This window comes from Pagrus pagrus (genome assembly GCF_965226575.1).
Source record: "Pagrus pagrus genome assembly, chromosome: 22".
In the NCBI taxonomy this organism is placed as follows: Eukaryota; Metazoa; Chordata; class Actinopteri; order Spariformes; family Sparidae; genus Pagrus; species Pagrus pagrus.
The window spans coordinates 22,848,484-22,873,108 of record NC_140204.1 but is presented as its reverse complement, the minus strand read 5'-3'; the positions used below and the strand labels follow the sequence as shown (position 1 = coordinate 22,873,108).

The window sequence follows — 24,625 nt, the reverse complement described above, 5'->3', positions numbered from 1 at the left end:
TGACTGAATAAACAAACTGACCTTAAAGGACAATACAATTTATACTGTTTTACTGTGTTTATATGTGGCGGACCCTGCCACCTTTCTAGCTTCAAACAGTGTTCTGGGACCTTATTTTCCTCTGAGAACAGCTTGTTTATTCACTTAAATATAAAATACATATTTCTGAGTTTGTATTATTACTTCATTAATATTGCAAATATTCCAATTCTGAGTTTAAATTTCTTCTTAAACTACATAGTCTCTCTTTAAACTTGGCAGTTTTAAAGGGAAACTTTCCAAATCACACATTCATACTCTGTCTACTATTCAACTTGAAAACAACAACAACAAAACCTGAAACTGCATTACAAACTGGAGGTGTGGATATCAAGGTCTGACCAGGACACTATCAATGAAGAGTGTGATCCAGCAGTTATGGGAACTGATATAGGGACTGAAATTCAGGATACACCATGATGACCACTATTTTTTAATTTGCTGAAGTGCAGCTCTCTAAGGCTGATCCCAATATTTTTTAAGTATTGTTTGTAGGTAGAAAAACATTTTAATCAAAACTGATTGAGTATTTCTCCTCCTCAGATATTTTCTTGGCAGTGTGGATAAGCCACTGCAGTCAGATCATCATGTAGGGAAATATAATTTACAGAAAATTTCAAAATACACAGTCAATTGAATAAGATCATAAAATAAATGCTGTTAATTTTAAATAATCCCAAAAAACTAAATGGCAATTTAATCAGCATAAAGGACTCAAACATACAGTACCACTGCAATTCCTCCTCTCTTTTCCTTTATTCTGTAGGAGCTCACTGAAAAACCTGAGATATTTTCAAACTCCAAGTGAACATGAGACATCACTTTGTTTCTAGGTATGTATGAACATGTACTTGAGATTTACCAATGCTCTAGTAATCAGATCCCTGCTGGTATCATACGGTGCAGTTCCATCGGTGACATTTGTAAATATAGCCTGGCTAAGCCAAACACCTGTGAGCTGTCTGTCAGGAGCACAGAGAGGGCGTCAGGCAGCAGGAGCGTACGCCGCGATATTAATAAGGTCACAGAACATCTTGCTGTCCATGCAACCATGATGCAACAGTCCACAGTAGAGTCACATGTATGACCTTTGACCAGACTCCAAGTGATATCATGTACAATGGCGCTATATCATTAAAGGATATCATGATTTAAAAGTTTTCTTAGAATGTTCTCTATTATGTTTGCAAAAGTTGAATTGAGGATTCGGGTGGTTCCACGTTTTTTGATCAGTCGGTGCAAAGATCCTCAGGGTGACTGTGTCAGTTTCTACAGCATTTCTGGTTGCTTGGTGGTAACAAGAACAAGAACAACTAATTACAAAATTAGTTACCTAGCAATGCAGCTGGATTCACAAGATCACACGATCAATTGATCTTGCCAGGCTTTGAACAAGTAGCTTAGCTTCAGTTTAGCTAGCTTAACTAGTAATGCTAGCTCTGCTTCTTCTGCCTACATACTCACAGTTGATAAAGAGGGTCCAACCATCAGTAAAAGTGTTAAAGTGTGGACAGATGAAGCTACAGCAGCCCTACAGGACTGTTTTGGGTCCATAGACTGGCAAATGTTCAGAGATGCTGCCACTTAGGATAACAGCATCAGTCTTGTAGAATATACATCTTCAGTGACATCATACATTATATAAGCAAATGTGTTGATGTGGTGATCACAAAGACAGTAAGATCATTCCCCAACCAGAAGGCCTGGATGATTGGAGAGGTGAGGGGTCTATTCAGGGCCAAAAAAGCTGCCTTTCTCTGCCAGAGCAAGACTGAAAGCTGGCAGCAAGGAGGCTAAGAGGAGACATCAGCAGAGATATATGGCAGGAGATTCAAAATGTCAAAGGCTACAAAAGCAGGAGGGCCCCCATCAGGTGTGAGGTCATACTGCCGGATGAGTTGAGCACATTTTATGCTCGCTTCGAAACTCGAATCAACTGCCGAGAGTGAGAGTGAGAGGCTGCTGGTCCAGATAATATACCTGGCCGAGAACTAAAAATACGTGCCGATCAGCTAGCCAATGTTATTACTGACATTTTTAATATCTCACTCTGACAGGAGGCTGGTCCCTCCAAATGACACAGGATGTTTTCATTTCAAATTGTTTTTTCGGCCTGAGAGTCATACATGAAACATTTGTGTGATCATAGTCCAGTCCAGTTTAAATCATGTTCAAACCGCTCTCACTGCCGTATATATAAACCTGTGGTAACAGCCTTTTCATCATGTGATGTATGTATTTTTTCTCATTATTTCCATTTTGTTTCTCTTTTCTTTCGCCTGTCTTTGAAGTACACTGTCTGTACTGGCAGTCATCATGTTAGCCTTGTAATCTGATAGCAGAAGGCTAACAGTGGTATTGTTGTAGGAAGTTGTGAGTCTGACAGCTTTAATCCAACAGCTCACTTCCTTTGAGGTCACTGGTTTTGATCATGTGGCCTTTGAGTCTTTGTGTGTCAGAGGCTGTACTGGGACGACAGTTGGCCGTGGTATTTGACACGGTGTTTGACCAGCTCTGAAGAGGCTCATGTGTCTGGTGACCGGCCATCACAAGGCTGTCATGCCCATCAGTCATCTCTGTGAGCTGAGCCTGAGCACAAAACTATAAACTGACGACTGGAGGAAGAGGACAATGAAGGCAGTCAACGATGACTCAGCTGAAAACACATCAGCAACAAAACATTCACTTCCTGATGGGAACAAATTAGCTTAGCTTCCAACTTAAGATAAGTTCAAACATTCTTGACCTATCTCCTGTAACTGTCTCAGACAACATCAGAATATTTCCCAGCCCCACTGATCTTCTTATACAGTCTCAATTATGAGTCTATCATGGGCACTGTGTGGCTAACAGTATGTGGGCTTGTCCTCTTGCTCTGAGGCTGTTTGTCCTACTTTGGGCCCCTTAGTTCCAGTGATGGAAATCTTAATACTAAAGCATACAATGACATTTTACGCCGTGTTCTTCCAACTCTGTGTCAACAGTTTGAGTTTGTCCCTTTCCTGTTTCAACATGACAAAGCCCCCGTTCACAAAGCTCCACACAGAAATGCTTTTCCCTGTTGGGCGTGGACGAACTCGACTGGCTGCAAACCAGGCCAAGTCTTTATCTGGAAGGGGGTCCAGACCCCAGGGGCCCCAAACGTCCCTGGGTACCTGCATGCAGTTATTGCTGATTTGATTTACTGAAAACTTGTTGGGTATTTCCCTGTGTGGGAAACATAACATAACATATTTATGTTATATTGTTAGAATATTGTGAATTTCCATAAATAAAATCAATTCAATCAAATAAACACAAAAATAGTAAAATCCAGAATAACTGATGCTAGGTAGTATTACTCCAGTATAAGAGTATTGGTAGAGCATTGCAGAGTCTGCTGTTTGCTCTATGTTTGGCATAGGAGGCAAAAAGGTAAATACTAGCTCTGACATGCTTAAATTATCTAGTGTTTGTTTTGACACTGGACACAATTCATCATAGAAAATTATGCAGGAATAAGTGTTAAATCCCCCATTGTCAGAAAACCAGACAGATAAAAACAATATTATTCAACTAAATAACATGTTTGAAATACTTTTATCCAGATATTTATATTTCCCTTGTATTTCTTTTTCTGTGATTGAAAATAAATCTGTCCACTCCATTATATTCTGTCTATTGGGGGGTTAGGGTTAGGGTTAACCCTATATTCAGATAGAAAGATGGATGGATAGTAGTGGATTATATTTAAACAGAACTGTGGAGAGGGTTTTAGGGGTCCGACACCTGGTGGTTGGGACATGGTACTCCAACTAACATAGTTCAAGATGTCTTCCAAACATCTGTCCACTGCAGTGGACAGCATGTATGAAAGGCCAGAGACTGACTGATACTACAGCCGTTTAGGCCAAGATAGATGTTGTATGTATATTAATTAAAAAGTGCGAGAACTGGACTGGACTGGGACCTGACTGATCAAATGTCAGTGCTGTAAAAACAGTGCTGAATTTTAATATTCAAAGTGTCTCTGTCTGTCATTGAACGATTATAACAATGTGTTGGATTCTGATGTTTTTTCACAAGATGCTAATTATTTTGCTTCTACTACTACTAACCTAATACATGAGCAAAGACACAAGTGTGTGTGTGTGTGTGTGTGTGTGTGTGTGTGTGTGTGTGTGTGTGTGTGTGTGTTGCTAGGGAGGGGTGAGAGCTGCCAGTGCTAGGCACAAGCTCAGATTCATGGTGGCTCCCTCACACAGGCCTTTGTGCCTTGTACAAACACAGCCATAGTTGGAGAACACACAGCAAACCTCTGTTCCAGCTTCAAGTAAAGCAGTCTGCACCTTCAGCTCAATGGTTCATCAACGAGCATTCACTCCAAACGTACTTCTCCAAAGTTCAGAATCTGGGTGAAGGATGTCAATCAGCCATTGTAGGCGAACATGTATTTCTGTATTTCATTAAAGGTATGGAGGGCGATTCTGATTGTGCACACATCCAAGTGTGTTTCCAGGTGCTGGGAAAGACTGCTGCACATGTGGAAAAAGTTTTATAAAGTCTGTAGTCTCTCCAAAGGGATCTGTGAGAAGTCCGATTAATGTCATGTCAAGTCTTATATGATGTCACTTGAGTCAGAGTCGGTCGGGGCTAAAGACTACAATTTTGAAATAAAATAAATGTAGGGGAGTGGCCTGAGACAGAATTCTGTAGCCCCCTTCTCATCTATGCTGCGGGCTAGAGGCACAGCTACTGGCAGAATCACCCATGGACGTATGATGTGAGCTGGGTACAGCGTCGGGTCTGGAGCCCCGTTCATTCCTGTGAAAGCTGCTCAGTGGGGCATAGAGCCAAATAAATCAAGTTCTGATCGTGAGACGAGTCATTCTGCAGGGATTGTGACACTGAAAATTATCATCCATCATTTTACAGACACTTTTTTCACAATGTAAGCTTATGGGAAAAAGTTATTTTGGGCCGATGTGCATTGCATGACATTGTAATTACTCATGTAACATAGCGTAGGCACCACATTTTGACAAAGAAGAAGAATGCGTGTGATAAATAATTGCGATATCTCTGGCTCTTCTGCAACGATATGCATCCTTTTTGTGAAACACATGACAAGGAGCTTTTAACTAGTGATGAAACAGTCTCACTTTAACACTGATGTCTCTGTACGACCGACATAAGACCATCAGCGAGAAGGTTGTCTATTTCTGTGAAGTTATTTTAGCTATTCTTAATGCCTGTCATCGGGATTCCAACTTATCCAGGTTGGATAAGTCCAGGTTGGATAAGTTGTAAAAGTAAAAAGAGAGTCTGTAAGGTGTTACACAGCCACAAAGACACATATCACCTCATCGACATGCATCCTGCTAACGGCTGTGTTTGAAAAGGAACACAGTGTTAGAAATACGCTGTGCCTTTCTTTCACAGATCAAGACTTCTGTTACAGGAGATGGTGGTGGTCATACCACTTGTGTCCACAGGGGCCGCCAGAATCAACACAAAATAAAAATTCCTTGTAGCTGCTTTAACTGCAGTATGATGAATGTGATGCTAAATTGGTGGAGTACTCTTTAAAAAGTGAACTCTACTTTTTTCTTTCAATGTCAAACTGAAAAGAAGCACACCTGAAAGGTTGCTATTAATCTCTCATTGCAAAGGAAATGTCTGTACACACAACTACATTGAGTAAGAAAGAGGTGATGGATCTTTATGGACAGTTTGGGTCATAATTTTAACTTTCATTTCTCTTCATAGTCAGTAAGTTAACCTGGAAGCGTGTTTGCAGCCTCTCAGATTGTCTGACTACTAGTGTTTCCTCCAATCTTCATTACAACATTATCAGAATCACAATCAGCTTTTTTGGATAAGCATGTGTACACATACAAGTAATGTGACTCCAGTCTACTTCGCTCTGGACTTGACTTATCTATGCAATCCACACTGAGGCTTCTGCAGCCACCATCAGTGTTTTTACCTCATCTTTAAACATATTAACACCAACATGCTGTAGCAGAAGGCACAAACCACAGAAAAGCTCTCTTCCTCCTGCACTGCAGCTGTAGCTGTTAGTTAGTTGTGACCCCTTGTGGTCAGGATTGTACCTGCATCCTGTTCATTTAAGCACCTTCAATCCAAATCTCTTTTTTCTCATTTTATTTTATTGTAAGTGAATTTAAGTGACTGTATGAAAATGACTGGACTGATGTGATTCTCCCCAGGATTATTATTGTTGTACCCCCATTTACACCCTCAACAGCTGATGTATGTGGACGTTGTCTTTTTGATCTAACTATTAATGTAACTATTAACTATAGTGCAAATAAAGGCTTAAATAAAAAAGTAACTTTGAAAGAGGATATACAGCAAATACACCTGGTTTTGTTTAAAGTTAGTCTTGTTACAGTGACGTGGTTTGAATAGCAGGTGGATTTGTAAAGTGTGCTCACGTTAATTTTATTAACACAACAATTTTCCCAATTAGTCTCAAACATGTTGCAGCTGTAAATCCTCCATATGAGGAGGACTAAAGCAGGTGGTGCTGTTATCTGCCCCACCAAGCAGGGTTTGGAATCATGGCTGGAGAAATAAACAGAAGAAAAACATCAAATTTAAAGCTGCACTAATATTCTTAAATGAACATCAGATAAAATAACTATCTCACTCATAGTGACAAAGTCCATGCATTATTTCCTGAGAAATGAACAAAAATGCATCATTTTTCATGGGCTGAGACCCATCCTCCATCCAAGTTTTGTGGAAACCTCTTCAGTAGTTCCTGTGTAATCCTGCTGACAAGCCAACAAACAAACAGACATGGGTGAAAACATGACCTCCTTGGCGGAGGTAATTATCACCCACTCTGTTGATGCCCTTAACTAGAACAGAGCCTTTAAGCTTCTTCCAGCTCATTGTTGTGGCAACTTTACTGTTTTGGCTCACTCTCATCACTTTCATTAGAGTAGCTTTTCAGAGAAGAAGCTCTGATAAACCCACTGTACACTGCTTTCTCACCACCAAACAGTAGACAGACACACTTAATGACTAGCTGGGGGACACAGTGAAGTGTTGAGCAGCTAAAGAGACAGAAATTTTTCCCGGGACCAACTGAGCTACAAAAACGAGTGAACGGTGAAAGGTGGAACATATTTGATTCAGTAGAATTATCTAAAATTGGACTGAAGTGGAGTGAACTGAGTACTTGATTATTAAAACACTGTGGAGGGTCGGTGGTTCGATTCAGGGCCCCTGCAGTCTGCATATCGAAGTGTCCTTGGGCAAGATACTGCACCCCAAATTGCTCCCACGGGCTCTCCCATTGGTGTGTGTCAGTGAGTATGAATGGTGGCACCTTACATAGTAGCCTCTACCACCAGTGTGTGAATGTGTGTATGATTGTGTGTGTGTGTGTGAATGTGTGTATGATTGTGTGTGTAAATGGGTGTATGACTGTGTGTGCGACTATGTGTACGATTGTGTGTGTGTGAATGCGTGAATGCTAACTTGAGTTGTTAAGTGCTTTGAGTGGTCCCTAACAGTAGAGCAGCTCTATATAAACACAGTCTATATAACATTTACATTGAAGTCAGCAGCAGACGGGTTGTGAACAGCAGTGAAAGTCAGGTCAGGTTTGGAGGTTTAGGTTGTGGTTTTGTGAAGCTTGGAGTCAGCAGGCGGGGCTGAACAGGGACTCAGCAGCCCTAATGGAGTGGAAGAGATGGTGCAGATGGACTGGGAGTACTGAGGCTCCTCCTCAGCGTAGTCTTCACTCAGTGTCAGTTCGTTCAGATTGACACCTTCCAGCTCTGCATACTGTGGACCAGAGAAGAGCCTGATCACCGCGCAGACCCGGGGAACCTGCAGCACAGTATCCTTTAAGGTAATGATCACCACCAGGCCCACCAGCAGGTAACCTGTGGAGAGAAGGGAGGAGACTTTTTGGTAATGCTTTATGTTAAGGTCCTTGTGCCTTAGTTAATAGGTAATAAAACCCGTATGAGTCCTTATAAGACACTTTAATTAACTTTAATGAGACTGTATCAATGTTAATAATCGCATCATAAACAAGTTCAATCATAAGGCAGTTTACAGTGCCTGCATAAGAAGAAAAACCTGTGGAGTTATTTAGAATGGTTAATAAAAGCATTACAAACACATGATGAGCTTCACTATGTTACCCATTATGTTATGTCATTAATATAGGCTTTATTATGACTTTATCATCAGTTCACACGTGATGGTTATGAAATACTTTATCACTCACAGTTTTTAAAGCAGTGTTTTTATGGCCTTCTCCTTTAGTACAATAGCAAATAGCCAGTGTTGAACACAGACCACTGCAGTAAGGACTCAGCTACAGCCACAGCCACAGCATTTGAGCTGAGCTACCCAGGAACACACCTACCAACCAATACATCAAACTGTAACTTTGGAATTTTGAGCAAAAAAGTGAGAATTCTGACTTTAATTTCAGAAGTTTGTCTTTTTCCAACTTTATTTATTTGGAGAAAAAAAGTGATAATTCTGACTTTAACCTCAGAATTCTGAGAAATAAAAAAACTCAAATCATTTTTCACAGTGGCCCTAATCGCCGTACTAACGTGAAAGGTAGCTGTCATTAAAAGTTCTAGCACTGATCTTTTGTTAGCTTTGAAACTCAGTGAATGAGTTTTTGATTCGATTTGTATTTTTGGTTTTAGAACCCCTCAACAAGCTGAAAAACCTACGTGTTTGACATAATTCCTTATAAAGTTTAATGGTTGATGCAAACTGCAGGTTTATGCTCAGTGACAGAGGATGATGACAGAAAACTCACTTCAACACACTGAATTCATACAGTTTATCAGAGCTCAATACATTGCATGATGATAATAAAAAATATATAAAGCAATACCTGTAGTCACAGTTTAGACATCTGGCGAACAGATAACATAAACTTGACTCAAGCATGATTCTTACACAGCAGCACACTCACATGTGGTGAGGAGTTCAAGTGTCTCCTTGGCCGTTGAGCCCCAGGTTCTCCCCAGAGAGTTTCCTCCCTGACCAACCGTGCTCAGGATGACGAAGCAGAAGAACAGAGCATCCAGGAAGCTCCAGTCCGGCTCCACCGCACAGACCAGGAGGGCAGGAAGGAGGAAGAGGAGGGAGAGGATGAGCACCGAGAAGAGGTTGGCGTGGACGAGGGCGGCCTGGGTGTAGGGCAGACCCCAGTAAGTGTGCAGGTGTTGGACAGGAGCGTGGGTGACGACAGGGAGGAGGAGGTTGGAGAGGATGGTGAGGAGGAACAGGGTGAGGGGAATACCCAGAGTGCAGTAGAAGATACAGAAGAGCTTGGCCTCATCTGATTTTGGGGTGTAAGAGTCAGAACCTGAGGAGGAGGAGAAGGGAGAGGTCTGCAGGAGGAAGGACCGAGGAGTTTGACAAAAACATGAAACATTTTGGTGTAAGATGTCAATGATGGAAATAGTGAAGAAATGTTGATCAGAATTCTTCAGAGCCCAAACAAACAACCAACCAACAGTCTAAACCTAAAAGCTTACGATCACAGAAGACTGAGAAAACCAGCAGATACTCACCATTAAACACACAGTATGTGATTTCTGCTGCGAGGGGACTTTCAGTAGTGTGGGATCATGGGAATTGCTGGTGAAAATCTACCTGACGTGACTCAGGCTGATGTTCACTTTAACGTTTTAAAGTTGTCTTCATGTTACGTTATGTCTCTTTCATCAACATCCATCCTCACTCTGAAGTTATAGCAACAGGCGACCAAACAAAACTTTCTCTGGTTTGAACATTGGTGGAAACATTTGGGATAATGTCAGTACACAACTCAACAAAAATATATAACAAAGGTCGTTTTTTAACCAGTTGAATGCAGAAATGTTTATAACTATATCTTTAAGATCTAGGATCTGTGAATTTTTTTATTTTTTGCTTTAATTTTTCTTTCATTTGATCAATTAATTAATTAATTTGTTTTCTATAACTCTACGGACTCTACCATTTGAATAAAACTGGACAGATTGGTGTGGCTAATGGGTATTCAGATCCTTTGCTTAACAATATACACCATTACAAGCCTGAGAGTACAATAATCATCAAAGTAAAAGTAGGACTTGACGAAATATAATATTTTTAGGTTGTATTGCAGAACACGATATATACCTTGATATTTTGAAATCTCCTCTACAGCACTTCATTATTGCTAGGACTGGGTGACAAAATCAAATATAACAATATTTTTGATCAAATACCTCGATATTGATATTGCAGCAATAGTAGGGATGACTAATCGTACTTTAACTAAATATTAATGCAATGATATTTTTGATCAATAATCGTCAGTAATGTGGATATAATGACTCGGTGGGTAAAGACAAATATTAGAACAGTCTGATAAATTCAATGACATCACTTTACTGTAAAAGAGACTTTAAAAGGTGTAATATGCACAAATTGGCCACCTGTAACTGCTAACTGTATTCCATTATACATCCATGACTGTAGCTACTGTTAGCTTGTTAGCTCAGTTAGCCCTGCAGCTAGTGGTACTACAGGGGAGTGTTTGTATTCACACCGCTAACACAGGGGGGAAGAGGTTTTCAGGCTCGGAGCTAGCTGTATAGCATGCTAACTCAGTAGATGTCTCTGTAACACAGTACAAAGATGTCGTTGATTTTTGTATATTTTAAACAAAAACGCTTACGTATTGCACCTTTAAAACAACTTTTGACATATCACCATATAACCACATTCAAACAATATACAGTTGCAGTGAAATGTTTCCATCCACTTGTAAAAACATGTTTATCATGGCAGTCTTGAGTTCCAAAACATTCATGAAGTTTGGTTCAGTAATGAATTTATTATAGGTCCCCTGAAAATGTGACCAAATCTGCTGGATCATGCAGAGCTATTGTATTTACAAAGTAGCTATAGTTGTAAGATACAACATGTGGAGAAGGAATGTGAATATTTTTTCACTGTAAAGTAAATATAGCATCAACCAGTGGCTCTCAAACTTTTTCACATTAAGGACACTGAAACTGACATACCACAGTTAGACCACAGAACCCATCTGATGAGAATTTTGCTTTAAGAGGTTTTATTACAGCAATGTGTATGAATCACATGTCATACATTCTGTTATGGTGTTACTAATGGATGGAATTACAGTGAAAATTGATTTTTGACCTGAGGGTCCCTGTACCCCACTATGAGAACCGCTGGCCTGAAGTAGCAACTAGAACAAGTCACCTTGGGAAAATGTGATGATCGTGATCAGTAATGAAAATATTGACTACAGTTTCCACAGTGAATTTCTTACCCATGGTGGTCAGACTGACGATGACAAAGTAGAGTGATGATGTGAAATCATAGCGTCTCTCCTCAGCTTCATCCTTCAGAACAGCCACATCTCTGTGGTGTGCAGACAGAGCCTTCCCCAGCAGCTCTCTCAGCCGGCTCTCGTGCACACACGGGTTCTCCTGCAGGAAGGAGCGATGCAGCTCCTCCACCTCAGCCCTCAGCTCCTTCTCCACTGGCTGCTCCACAGCTGTGAACACCACACCTCCCAGCACGATGAAGAGCAGGTAGCACATAACCAGGCAGGGAAATGCATTGACCCGACAGAACAGGCCCAGTGAAGACACAAGCTGGGCCATTGTTAGTTCTGACTGCTGTTTCTCTGCAGACTGCAACCAGATACTGAAGCTAGTTTTAAATATTTAGGAAGGTAGAGCAGGGCACACACACACAGGCCCAGTCACAGATACATCAGTGGAAAACAATGCTGAATTATATACATCAGGCTTTTTTGAACTGAAAAATAAAATTAAAAGTTTCAAACGTACAACACATTTTTTTATTTAAAGAAAACAACACCTTTGTACAAAATGTCAAACACAAGGCAGGCCTATAAACTGTCCATGTGCTCCAGTACTGTCCTCAGCAGGTATTCTACCTGTCACTACATACTTTCTCACATTTTCCAGGCTCTTGTGTGTTGGATCCTGTTCATGATGATCAGGTCAGAGCTCCAGCTTCAGCAGGTGGACACCCTAAAGATGCTGCAAGACTGACACGATGATTGACAGAAATGTGAAGCCAATGGTCATTTCAGTCAATAGAACATACAGTATTCAATCACTGTAGAAATGACTATAAGTACAACAGTTGACGATGGGAAGCAAATCAGCAATCATCAAAATCATGTAGAAAGGAATACTAGAATTCACTACTTTTCTCTCTTCCTTTGGATCATTGTGAAGTGAACACCTCAAACAAAATTAATTCTGATTAATGTGACACATGATGACATCAAATACTACACAGAGTGGCTTTAAATCAGTTATTCAGTGCAGACTGTTGTTGACACAGTGAATTATAAGTGATAATAAACCAGAGTCCTTGCAGCTTACATCTATGAAACTATCATCACCATCAAATATCATCGGTGGCTTACGCAAAAATATGAAGATGGGCCTGTTAAAGTCTGTAACAGTCACCCTGCAGCTCATTTCCGACACTAGAGAGGCAGATGAAGGGAGTAATGGGAACACGCCCAGCGGCGTACTGGTTTGCCCACCCTACCGATGACAGGAAGTTTGTGGGCGTAGGCACGTGGTGGGATGGCAGAAAGAGGTGGAGTTGGGGCAAAAGTGGTCTGGAAGGGGCGGCGGCCTTGGCAACGGCGACCCATCTGCCGCCCGCCAATGATGAAGGTGAACACCAGAGGTCCAGTCTGAGGAGAGGTGAAGCGAGATTTAGGGAAAACGTCACGAGACAGACCTGCTGATCGCTGGCCCGAACGTGATGAGGAAGACCTGGAGCGCTGCACAGAGGAGGAGGACGAGGAGGAAGACGAGGAGCGAGCCAGGGCCCTGAAGGAGAAAGAAAGTCAGCTACATTCAGCACTGCAAAGCCAACAGTTCAGTTTTCAGTAAGGTCGAGATGTGTTTGCTTTACCTTCCTGCTCCGGTCGCTGCCAGGCTGGGTGGGGGTGGATCCGTGCGAGGACTCCCGTCTTGCCTGGGGCTAATGTTGAGGTTGGCAGTCAGCTGTGGCATCTTTCGCGTGGTGTCAGGGTTGGAGGCGGGGCCAGGGGGTTCCTTCCTGGTGTCTCCGAGCTGGGATGGGGTGCAGGTAGGGAAGCTGCCAAAGTCTGGTCCTGTACTGAACCTGACAGCCAGGCTGTCTCCAAAGAAGGAATAGAGCTCACAGTACATGGCAGGCAGAGGGACCGGGGTCCACTCCTCCCAGGGACAGCCGGCCCCACCTGCCTGAAGGTGGCTGGCGATTCCCAGGGCAGCATCTGACAGGGGCTCTGGAGGGGGGCTGAGGCCGGGCGAGCTCACCCTGTAACCCATAGCCCCCACCACAGAGCCCGGCTGACTGCTGGAGCCTCCCTCTACTGGCTGAGACAGAGCCTTCATCTTCAGCAGGCGCTCCACTGCCACCTGCAGGACAGATCAGGTGAAATTAGTGAAAATGGAAATGCTGGTTAGAATGCTAAGATTATGTCAACCAAGACCCAGTTATCTCCAACAGCAACTTCTTCAACTAGCTAATTAATTACATAAAGATGTCAGTGAAGTTGTTGATGTGGGTTCAACTCTCTGTTGTACTGATCAAGGGAAAATAAGAAATAATCAATTAATTAATGCAGGGGTCTGACTGATTCACAGTAGAGAAAAACAAACATTTATGTCAACTTATTAATTCTATTAAAAATATTAAATCGTTTCGAGATGTTTCTATATATTTTTGTTCCGTTAAGAAATATATCATTTGCATTCGCCAGGCTTCTAAAAGATATTTAAAAAATTGAGGAAAACCAAAAGAAGTCTTTGGATGATTTGGCATTCACATAGTTAAATCAAATTTTATATGGGGAAGAGCCAAGACATTGGGAACTACTGTTCAAGAGGATACTAGAAAGGCTGTAGGTCATGTGACATATTCTCTTATAGACCTAATACAACCCAGACTACACAAGGTGCTCATAATAGAGTAAGACAATGAACAAACTAGCCAAGCAGACTATACTCTATACTTTCATACGCTGTACACCTCCAGAACTTGCTGATGTAAGAAACACTGGTGTAAACTTATACCGCAAGTAAAAACCAAAAATTGATCCTTCAATTGTGTGCTAGTTGAAAATGATGCTTGATTGAAATGAGGGATGGCAGGTCCATCAAAAATCAAAAACAAAAAGGCGTTCTGCAGTTGGTCACTGTATGTAAGGACTCCCCTGCAATACTGACCAGGATGGCTCCATAGACCTTATGTCCATCTGCTTTGACCTGGGCGTTGGAAACAGAGTAGTCATCCAACACAGCCTGGAGGTTGGCCCAGTAGGCAGGAAGGTGTGGGAAGAGCACTCTCTCAACAGCCTGCCGACAAGAACACACAGAGGTTAGTGCAGCAGAGATTAATCTCAAACGGATTAGTGAGGGGTCATGAGAGGAGAGGACGCAGACTGGCAGGATACTGAAGACAATATCAAAATCATTTAGAGCAATGAAATGGACGTGTCTCTGGTGTAGATCTTTCAGTTTCCTAAAATACTAAATATTTCACATTGAGTTTTGCAGAAATGTGTATACCTTCCATCCCAGAGCATGAAGCCCAACCACAGCTCCATAGTGGGAGCAGAGAGGTCTCACTGGGTCAGACAGAACCTTCTGGAGCGACAGCAGGATCTGATGGTAGAGGCCACTCACCAGATCCCCATGAGTCCTGAACAGGAAGCACAATAATAACAGAGAAGAACTTTAGATTTTAATCCAACATTCACCAGGTGGACTGAACCCTGACTCAAATACTGCTAATGTTGCTCTGTGTCTGCTGAATGTGTGAATATCTGTTTGATGACATGTTTGCTGTTACAAATTTAAAGAGTAACAATATTTCAGATGTTGTATTTTTTTTATTTGCTCTACTGGCAAGTGGCCAAAAAAAACTATTCATTTGAATAAATTGTCTATGAAGTTTTGAATCAACAGGATCCACAAACTCAATACCCATCTACTGACATGACACAGAGATTTCGGGCTTAGATTCAAAATTTCGGAATCAGTAATGAAGTCTCGTCGAGTTGTAACAAATTATTATTTTCACACTCAATTAATCCCCTGAATCATTTTTAAGCATTCAACCCTTTTTAGTATAAAACATTAAAAAAAATGGCCAAAGAATTACTACAAACCTGTAACCTGTCTGGTATTGTCCAACCAAAACTTAAAAACCCAAAGACAGCCCTTTTACTGTTACAGAAGACCAAGAAAAGCACACAACCCCCACAGCAGAGATGCTGGTCCGAGGTAAAGTTAGGGTTCATGCTTAAAAAATGCCATCTATACAAATAAACTTGTTCTTGATTCATTTTCTGTTGATCGACTAATAGATCATTCATTATTTTACTCACCAGAAGATGTGGCTGAGGAGCAGGGCTGCGTAGTCCCTGAGGGTCCAGTGGTCATTGAGCGGGTTGATGGAGGCAGCCAGCGGCTCCAGGATGCAGTACATGACACTGGAGACCAGGCTGCGCACATATGAGCCCAGGTACAGGTAGGGGTTCTGGACCAGGCTCTTCACCATGTGGAGAAGCCTGTTGAGCTGCTCCAGGTCATGGCTTACTGACTTCACCTGGACACAAACAGCCACACAATCAATCAGGTAAAGAGATCGCGCAGTGTACTCAATGTAAATACAAATGTGAATATTAAAACAGAATTGTGAAACCTGAGAACATGTTTTGCACATTTTACATCTAAAAGTGAATAATATACATTTGGATTCCAACTTTGTTTCAAAGTTAAATGGTAAAAAAATCTTGTAGGAACAAGATGACAGGACAAACACACCCCACTGATGACATAAACAAAGTACGGCAGGAGGGCAGCAATCTTGGAGTTGGACTGGAGGTCCAGCAGAGCCACCTGAAACACAGAAGAAACAGGTAAGAAAGAACACGTCTAGCCACACAGAATGTCTGCCTTTGTTCATTGGCAGTCTACCTTCATAAGGTGGGGGTCCTCTCCCAGGATGGCCCGTGTGATCTGCTGGTAGTACTTCAACAGGTCGTCTGACAGAGACTGCACTGCTGTGGGAACTGTGACAGGTCAACAGTTGACAACTGAGGCACAAACACTGAAACCCTCCATCAGGCTTACACTGATACACATTCAGACGCAGAAGCCATATATAATCAGGCCTCACTAATTAAAAAAATTATTATATTCTTCAGATCAAATTCAAGGGTCACTGTACAGTTATACAGAGATCAAAGTTAGTTGTTTTTGTGTCTAAACTGCACAAATTGTTGGCTGAAAATGTTCAATATCCCAAGATGAATACTGATCTTTTTTTAAAAAAAATCACTATTCTGTTGGCTCAGAATGCAGTATGAGCTATTAGCGTGTAGTGAGTGATGAAGCTGGCAACACTGTATGATAACCATCATTAATAATTTCCTCAAGTCTCTTCAGGAATGTGTGTGTTATATTTCTGGGGCTTGGTGGAACTAGCACAAGAGTGAAAAAGTACGTGCCAATTGCGCTAAGACTTCCTAGCTCCTTACTAGCTTCCTGTTACCATGGAAAACGCCAAGTGACAGGACACGCAAGGAAGCTATTTTATAGGTTCCATGAGGATGAACCGGAGATCGCACCCATAATTCGCACAAGGTATCATGGGGAATAGACATAAGGCGGATATTTAATTAAACTTTGATTAATAGTAATTATAATTCACTGTAAACAAACATTGAAACAATTGTTTCTTGTAAAGTTGCAAGGGATGGTAATTATACTTCGGAAATAATTACGAAATACTGTGTTGGTCATCTAGAAACATTATATAGGCAGTCATTATAATCAGTCAATTATAACTGATGTTTATAAACCTTTACAATTGCTTAATAAATGGTTTATAAAAGCATTTCATTGTTTGTTGACAGTCAAATAACTATTAACTTAAGTTTAATTAACTATTTGTTTACCATTTCTTCATGATGGTTATTATAAAGTTGTTAGTGTTATCATATGGTCAGAGTCCTGGATTTTAATAAGGTGATGATAGTTTTGCATGCTCTACTTGCATCAGTATCAGTTTGCTCAGTAAAATTCATTTAGCATGTGTAAGCAATAGAACCCAAATCCGATTCTAAAAGGATTTCTCTTCTTTGAAAACGTCGAACTGAACCCAACCTCCATGTTCTGTGTTGTACGCAGCTCTGAGTGTGTTAATACATCAGTGTGTTTATATAATCAACAGAGAGTGTCAGCCAATCAAAAGTTGCATAATGTTCAACTACGCTACATCTCTTTACAATTAATGTGAACCTGCACCAGTGACTTTCACAAGGTTGAACAGTGAACCCTTTATATTACTCTATAAATAAGGGATTTTGGCCTCTTTACACTCATTTCCTTGAAAATGAATAAAGAAGCAACATGGCCTATTGTGTGCTGAGCCTATTAATCATAATGTGGCCGAGTCTTACCTGTCCCCTGAGGCTCCAGGTTACCTTTCCCATCCAGGTACGACACATTCACTGACAGGAGAAGAAAACAGGAGAAATTATCATCAACAGATACCTCTGATTTAAAAGACCTGAATCATGATCTGTCAGTGGGTAATGACAGTGTGGTGGGTCATACCTCGCACCATGGTCTCAGCACAACCCTTGGGAATGTTGGTGGCCAGAGCCAACTCAACCAGGTTGATGTCCCGATCCTCGATGAAGAAAAGCTCTCCTTCTTTGACTGAACGGAAAGGAAGAGCATCCTGGGCCCCGTAGCCACAAATGGCCTGATGAGCACACAGAGACAAAGAAGCTGTAGGCAGAGACAACTGGAGCATGTTCATGTCCTGTCTGAATGACACAGGCGTCAACTGGGGCATGGCAGCTACCAAACCTTGGAACCAATCAGTTCCAAGGTTTGGTGGTTAATAAAAAAAGAAAAGAAAAAGGAACTAACTTCACTGGTATCACCTTAATATTGATGAGGCGGTAGGCTGAGACGCTACCTTCTAATGGACTAAACAAAAAGCAACCTATAGCACCAGCAGGTAAGAGGATGGGAATGCCCTACTATAATCTGTGGACTATAACAATATTTTGGCTTTCCTGAGACTCAGCACTGACTTCCTGTTTGCTGCTGGACCTGTGAACTGTGTGTGCAATGCCACCTAGACAGAAGAGATCTTTTTGAGGCAGCTTGGACTTTCAATAGCACTTATTTAACTGTAATTATAAAGCATTACACTGTATAGCCATTGTATTGTGCATCAATACCATCAACTGTATGCACAATATACACTTATTTAGGCCTATTTATCTATGAGAAGAGGAAAGACATCCGATCATCAGTGAGAGAACCTGTTTTGTTCCTTCATGATTTTCATCTGTGTGTTACAGAGGCATTTAGCCCAGCTGCTTTAGATTGATGCCAAACAGCCTGTACAAATGATGCCTGTGACTGGGAATGTTTTTTTGGGTAACAAATTAACTCAAACATATTATTGAAGACTGAAATCTTCCTGCATGATTGGGCCGTTGTACTTGAAAACTACAATACATTTGCGTATCTATTGCCAAATGTGCCTTTTGTGTTACTGTGTTTTGAGCACAAACACAGGTTACATACAAGAAATTAGAATATAATTCAATGTATTTGTTTTTTGTGACGTTTAAATGGCAGTGGCGGTGCATGTAGATGCAGTGATCAGTAGCTCCTCCAAATTATGCTACATTTTTGTTTTTTTAACTGATTTTTTTGGCTTTACTGCTGAAACATGCTTATGGCAGAAATATTGTCGCCATCGTTAGAGAAGAAAGCGGGGGTTTTGGATTAAGAGAAGCAGACTTTGAGACCATCACGGCCCACGGTGTCTTTCAGACCATCCTGACCAGCCAGACCAGGTAGGAAGAGAGTCAGAATAAGAGCCATGTTAATTCAGCTTGGTTTAAGGCTGCTCCTGGCTAATGTCCGGTCACAGGAAAAGAAAATTGACAAAATGGGACTACGTTATGTGAAATCAGAGACCTGTCTCCACCACAACATCTCGGATCAAGCTGTTGCACTCAATGGGCGGACTCCTCGTTCAGCGTAGGACTAAAGCTGGACTCTGTGTTTATAACATCGATGTTTGGTGCTAACACAGTTTAACTTGATGGACAGTGTTTATCTGATGCTGAACTTCGAATATAAAGATGTCGACCACATTATCATCACCATCTTGTTGCTGTTGCTGACATAACTGCACATATATTCTGTAATTTGTGTAGCATGTTCACAAACTTTAATTTCATTAAGCAACCCTGTGTTGTATAATGACAGATAAATTAGCTTGTACCTTGTATGATAATCACACCGCTGCCAAGGTGTCCAAGGTGCTGGAATATGCACCACAATAGATCCAGCAAAAGGCCTTATGCTGGATCTGTGTGTGTGTGTGTGTGTGTGTGTGTGTGTGTGTGTGTGTGTGTGTGTGTGTGTGTGTGTGTGTGCATTACAACACTGATCGTCACCTCCACATTGCTCCAGCGCAGAGCTCTGTTGAAGTCCTCCACTGTCAGCTTCCTCCTCTTGGCATGTCTCATAAACTGAGAGCTGCTCTGTATTGGGCCAGAACAACACACCATCAACAGTGCATGTGTCACACTTCCATTCAGCAATAATGATGTGATACTAGATAATGATTTGTGTGTTTCCTCCTCAGACACACTGTATGTATGGTGGAGTAAAACTGTAATGTGTAGCCAAGCAGCACTGACCTGTGTCGCCTCCCTGAGCCGGTAACACACGTCCTCAGCCAGCAGAGCGGCCACATCGTCGCCCAGCTCCACGCCTGCACCCTCGGCCACGAGTTTGACAGACTCCCGGGAGACCTCGGCGAAGCGGCGCTCCTCACGGTCCGCCATGCTCACGGCGAGCACCCAGAAGCTGGCAAGGAGAGGCACCTTATTTGAACACGTACTTTTGCGTCGTCAGACAAAACCGGCAAAAAGCCAGCGTGGAGGTCGCCAGGTTTCCCAGAAGTTCGGATGCCCCGTACGACATAAACCATAGGGCTGGTGTTTTAAAGATTGGATTAAGAATATGTTATTAAAATGGTCGTGCTTGGTGGATCAGCTATATCCCGAATTTGTTATAACACATACTAGATTCGCTGCAGGTCTTTCCTTTCGGTGCATACGTTATGCATTGGTGACAGTGCGCCAAGAATGGTTTAATTACCACATTTTTCAATGGGATTTGGAACAGAGCGGACCCGCGGTCTAGTATGCTAACAAAATGCAATCTGTATTCCGTCATCAGCTGGAACAAACCCTTTCAAAGTGACTAAAGCAAAAACATATTATTAGTTATTGTGATGCAAATACAGCCAGCGCCACCATTATCTATATTACACAGTATGTCACTGTATCATTTAGATAATAAAATAGTGAAACAACCGAACAACGTTACGAGCCTGAAGCAGCGCGTTACCGGCTGCAGCTAGCTCCAAACACACCACATTCAAGCAGCAGGCCGTCGAAGAACCACAGAGAAAATACAACGTAAGAGCTTAAATACTTTAACCAGACTTTACCTTTGGAAGTAGAACGAGCCAAGGTTGAGTATCTCAGTAGACAGTGGGATAGTTCAAGTTACATCGACGTAGCTCGTCCCTACTCAACAAGCTCCATTAATGGTGTCAGGTTAGCAAGCAAGAGCAACGACATCCGGAAATCCTTCAAAATAAAATATCACTGGCGAGCCTGTTCTTGAACAGGATGCTACATGATCACAGCGAAATACATCACGGAGGAGTCGGTAGGAAAAAACTAAACAGTTTTGAAATAAAACCCACAACATCCGGTTTCATTCCGGCTAACTTGACTACGCTAATGTTTTTCATGTTTATGTTTCCGTCTGCTAGTGACGCGCCAGGAGGGAAAGACCAGATTGGTCGATTGAAGAGCATTGGTAGACACGGATTGGTTCATTGTATAGCAGTCAGACACAGGCTGAATGAATGGGTGGTCCTGGCAAACTTTGAAACACTTTGTAGAATCCCCTCCCTGCTGAGAACATTAAGCATGATTTGTCTCACTTTCTAAAGTTGTGCTTTTAAACTCCACTCATGATTCCAGGCTTTCCACCAGCTGTTGAACCTGGCTGCAGGAGTTTCCTGTCAGACAAAAGCATTAGCGAGGTGATGCTGGGTGTGATGGGGGTGAGGTCAGCGCTCGGTCCCAGCCAGTCAAGTTCTTTCACACACATTTTTTTGTAGACACACTACTGTACATTAGGTCAGAACACTAAAATACTGTATGCTTCATCTTTATGACTTCCTGTAATTGAACTAAGTGGATGATCATGTAGCCTTTACAGTCATGTTCACCTGCTTGTTTCTAATACCAACTTTATTCAGTCACTTGAAACATTTATACTTCTGTTCACTTGACACTGGCCATAATGCTCTGAGCAAAACTTCCAAGTTCTAACATGTAAAACAGTAGTGCCGAGAGCAATAAATCATTGAAACCACAACAAGGTTAGAGATTTAAAAATTGTTTATTCATGATGCTGTCAGACATTTCATTTACTAAAGTTCATTAATATATTTACAATACTTAAAAAATTTAAATTACAATCATAGCTACACATAGCTGTAGTGTTTGAGACCACTGACCACCTGTACAGACCCATCAGGCCTGAGGCCTAAAATGGACTGTGGCCTACAACTGAACAGCTCAAGGCCTGCTCGACCTGCTGACACAAGCTCTCAATTCAAACAATTTCAATAAAAAAAAAAATCCCTAGGGAAAAAAGGGGTTAAAACAAGAAACTATACAGAAAATTGAGTTGTAATGGTGAGTGCTGATGCTGGTTCATAACTACGACAACATCCACTTAAAGCCCCCTGTTGTCCCAGATCTCCTGGGCCTTGGTACTCTCCAGCTGCTGCAGGTGGAGGGCCAGCGGCAGCAGCAGGTCACTCAGGTGCTGACTGGAGAAGGTGAAGGCATTGTGGGCTGTGGCCTCTGCGGGCGGGGTGGCAAGAGGAGAGGTTGAGGGAGGAGAGGAGGAGGTTGAGGAGTTAGGTGAGCTGGCTGTGAAGGGGGAGGAAGGGGAAGGTAAACCTGAACTTCCAGGGGACGGCTGAGGGTAGAAGGAGCCTCCATGGGTCTGGTTTGATGTTTTGATCTTGCTGGGGAGGCCGTGCTGGAAGCGACAACGTGTTCCGTACAGGCAGAAACCAAAGGAGCTGAAGGTGCGGCACAGAGCTCCACGTGGCTTCCACTCCCTGGTCTGCGGTTGGAGCTGGGGGCTAGGAACAGGCTTTGTCTTCTCATCAACATCCGGTGACTCCAGAACGCTGGCGACGTCGCTTCCCTCGACATGCAGGAAGTTACAGCGTGTGCCAAAGGGACAAACGCCAAAGGAGCGGAAGGTGCGACAGGGAACATTCCTGCGACGGCGCTGAGCGGGGCGCTGCTCAGTGGCATTGTGGACGAAGAGGCAGCGGCTACCATAGTAGCAGTAGCCAGTAGTGTGGTAGCTGCGACACAACTCAGTCTTGTACTTTGGGTGGCGGAAGGGAACATGGAGCTCATGGAGGCCATGGGCAAACTGGCAGCGCTCAGCGTATTTGCAGAAACCAGTAGCAGAGTAGCTGGTGCAGAGCTCCGTCTTGTAGCGGGTGGAGCAGACCCAGGGGATGAGGGGAGGGGAGGAGGACTCTACCAGGGGGAGCAGCGCCTTAGCGAGTGAGACTCCACTGCCACCGTCTCCATCTGACTCCTCGCTGGACAGCAGGTTGTCCACCATCTCCTCATCTTGGTAGGAAGGCAGGAACAAGTCATCCCCACTAGTCTGAAAATGGAAAAAAAACCAAAAACATTTGAGGTCAGCATGATACAATAAATGACCTCATCTCCTTGCTGGCATCTGTTCCAGCTTATAGCTTCTTCAAAGGGCACACCATCAACTGGACACATTAAACTGTTTACAGGTGTTGGATTGCTACTGCGTGTGAATAGTATGAAGCCCTTTGTGGCTCCAGAGGAAGCTGCATGGAATCTGATACACTTTCAGTGATGTCACTCAGTGATTAAGTTGCATCATGGGTAATGTAGGCACCAGGTTTTCAAAGAGTGGAATTGAGGTGACACTTCTGCTGTATCCATTTAGATCATTTGTTTTTAAACTGTCAATAAGGACTCCAACAGCATTACAGGAGTGTAATGTTAGACCAGTAGACTGCTTTTTGAAATCTGTGCCTACATTACCCACAATGCAATTTAGTCACCAAGTAACATCACTGGGGTAATTTATGAGATTACATACAGCTTTCTCTGGAGCTACAAAATACTTTATACTACCTTTTCCACATATGCAGTAGGACTCCCAACACCCGTTAACACACTTTAATCTTAAGGAAAAAAAAGTTCTCTAGTGTTACTCCGCTTCCGACCACTGGAAACCCTGTAATCTGCTGCAAGGGTTCAGTGCCATGCAGCATCAAGCTCACCTGGCACATCTGACTGCAACCACACATGCTTTGTCACCATTTACTACAGTGTGGCTTTATTGGACATCATGAGCTAACAGGGCAATATGAGGAAAAGGCTGCATCTGAGGAGAAGCCATCATAAGCCACAGAATGACAAATACATGTGGTATTCCAAATTGTTGTGGATCAATAGTCCAAACCCTCAGGTATTAAATGGAAAAATATAAAAAAAATTTAAAAGCAGCAAAAATGGCCATTGGACAAACCAGAGCAGGGGATGTTTGGTTGCTTTACAGATGTCAGTAACAGTAAGCATTCCTTTGATAAAGCTTCAGTCAGTCAGCCTATTAAATTCATCTAGTGTAGCCTACTGATTATTTCATACCCACAGCCTACAGCTGGAGCAGCATGCAGGAAATGGACACACTCATTTGTCTCATTAAAAGCACCACCTACATGAACAATGTACTGGACCTACCTCAAACATGGTGGCAGCCAGACAGATAGACGGAGGGTAGCTGGTGATGTGTGGAGCCGGAGGCAGCCTGCAGTCTCCCTGTGACACCGTGTGTTCTCAGCGCGGCATGGACCCGAACACTGCCGCTGTTCTGTTCAGCTCAGGAGACACGTGTGCAGACCCGCAGCTGTCCGTGTGTCTTTTAAACCTCCTCGGTCCTCCCGCCTTCACGCAGATGAGCATCAGGTGCGCACGAGCTCAACGTCACAGGTGTGTCTCGAGCGGCCAATCACGTCCACGTGGGGGACCGGGCTGGACCAATCCGGCTCGTGGCTGTGATAAGGCTCAGCTCTGTGGATGTGGCTCAGTGACTGTGGCAGGGCTGTGTGAGACACCGGAGTCCTCCCGGTCCCCCCCTCACTGCTGTCTTCTTCATGTACTCTGCTTTTGTTTACTGACTGTAACTTCTTCACTGTCCCATTCAGTGAAGACATTAATGTGCTTTGGGCTCAATCAACATCCTCACTGAATACACTGCTGAGCCTCACTCCTGGCACACCTGTCAGAAGTAACACCTGAGAGGGAAGTACTTAAAGCAAGGCTCCTAATTAAAAGCCG

The 24,625-nt window shown here is 42.6% G+C and overlaps 3 protein-coding genes across 3 annotated transcripts; all 3 read right to left on the bottom strand.

Annotated features, from left to right (window-relative positions):
- Positions 1–7,668: 7,668 nt before the first annotated feature.
- Positions 7,669–11,790, bottom strand: kcnk7 (potassium channel, subfamily K, member 7; the record flags this gene model as incomplete). The annotated part of the gene is made up of 3 exons (XM_084343705.1): positions 11,363–11,790; positions 9,005–9,400; positions 7,669–7,943 (listed from the first exon to the last, which is right to left on the bottom strand). Exons 1-3 carry the CDS (start codon positions 11,697–11,699, stop codon positions 7,669–7,671), a joined length of 1,008 nt encoding a protein of 335 aa, XP_084199831.1. The 5' UTR covers positions 11,700–11,790.
- A 95-nt stretch (positions 11,791–11,885) lies between these two features.
- Positions 11,886–20,759, bottom strand: taf6l (TAF6-like RNA polymerase II, p300/CBP-associated factor (PCAF)-associated factor). Its single transcript, XM_084344290.1, has 12 exons — positions 20,641–20,759; positions 19,823–19,991; positions 19,577–19,663; positions 17,703–17,853; positions 17,546–17,596; positions 16,059–16,153; positions 15,906–15,980; positions 15,467–15,687; positions 14,646–14,778; positions 14,304–14,432; positions 13,003–13,493; positions 11,886–12,917 (listed from the first exon to the last, which is right to left on the bottom strand). Exons 2-12 carry the CDS (start codon positions 19,967–19,969, stop codon positions 12,563–12,565), a joined length of 1,935 nt encoding a protein of 644 aa, XP_084200416.1. The 5' UTR covers positions 19,970–19,991; positions 20,641–20,759; the 3' UTR covers positions 11,886–12,562.
- Positions 20,760–21,589: 830 nt separating this feature from the next.
- On the bottom strand, positions 21,590–24,195 carry cth1 (cysteine three histidine 1). Its single transcript, XM_084343515.1, has 2 exons — positions 24,029–24,195; positions 21,590–22,910 (listed from the first exon to the last, which is right to left on the bottom strand). The coding sequence occupies exons 1-2, from the start codon at positions 24,035–24,037 to the stop codon at positions 21,948–21,950; spliced, it is 972 nt and encodes a 323-aa protein (XP_084199641.1). The 5' UTR covers positions 24,038–24,195; the 3' UTR covers positions 21,590–21,947.
- Positions 24,196–24,625: the final 430 nt, after the last annotated feature.

Bases quoted from the DNA above. Each gene is read 5' to 3' on its own strand.
- taf6l (XM_084344290.1), bottom strand. From the start codon at position 19,969: ATGGCGGACCGTGAGGAGCGCCGCTTCGCCGAGGTCTCCCGGGAGTCT. The intron at 19,664-19,822 runs GTCAGTGCTGCT...GGCCCAATACAG, and splicing joins GGCTCAGGGAGGCGACACAG to AGCAGCTCTCAGTTTATGAG. The intron at 17,597-17,702 runs GTATGACCCACC...TTCTCCTGTCAG, and splicing joins TGCTGAGACCATGGTGCGAG to TGAATGTGTCGTACCTGGAT.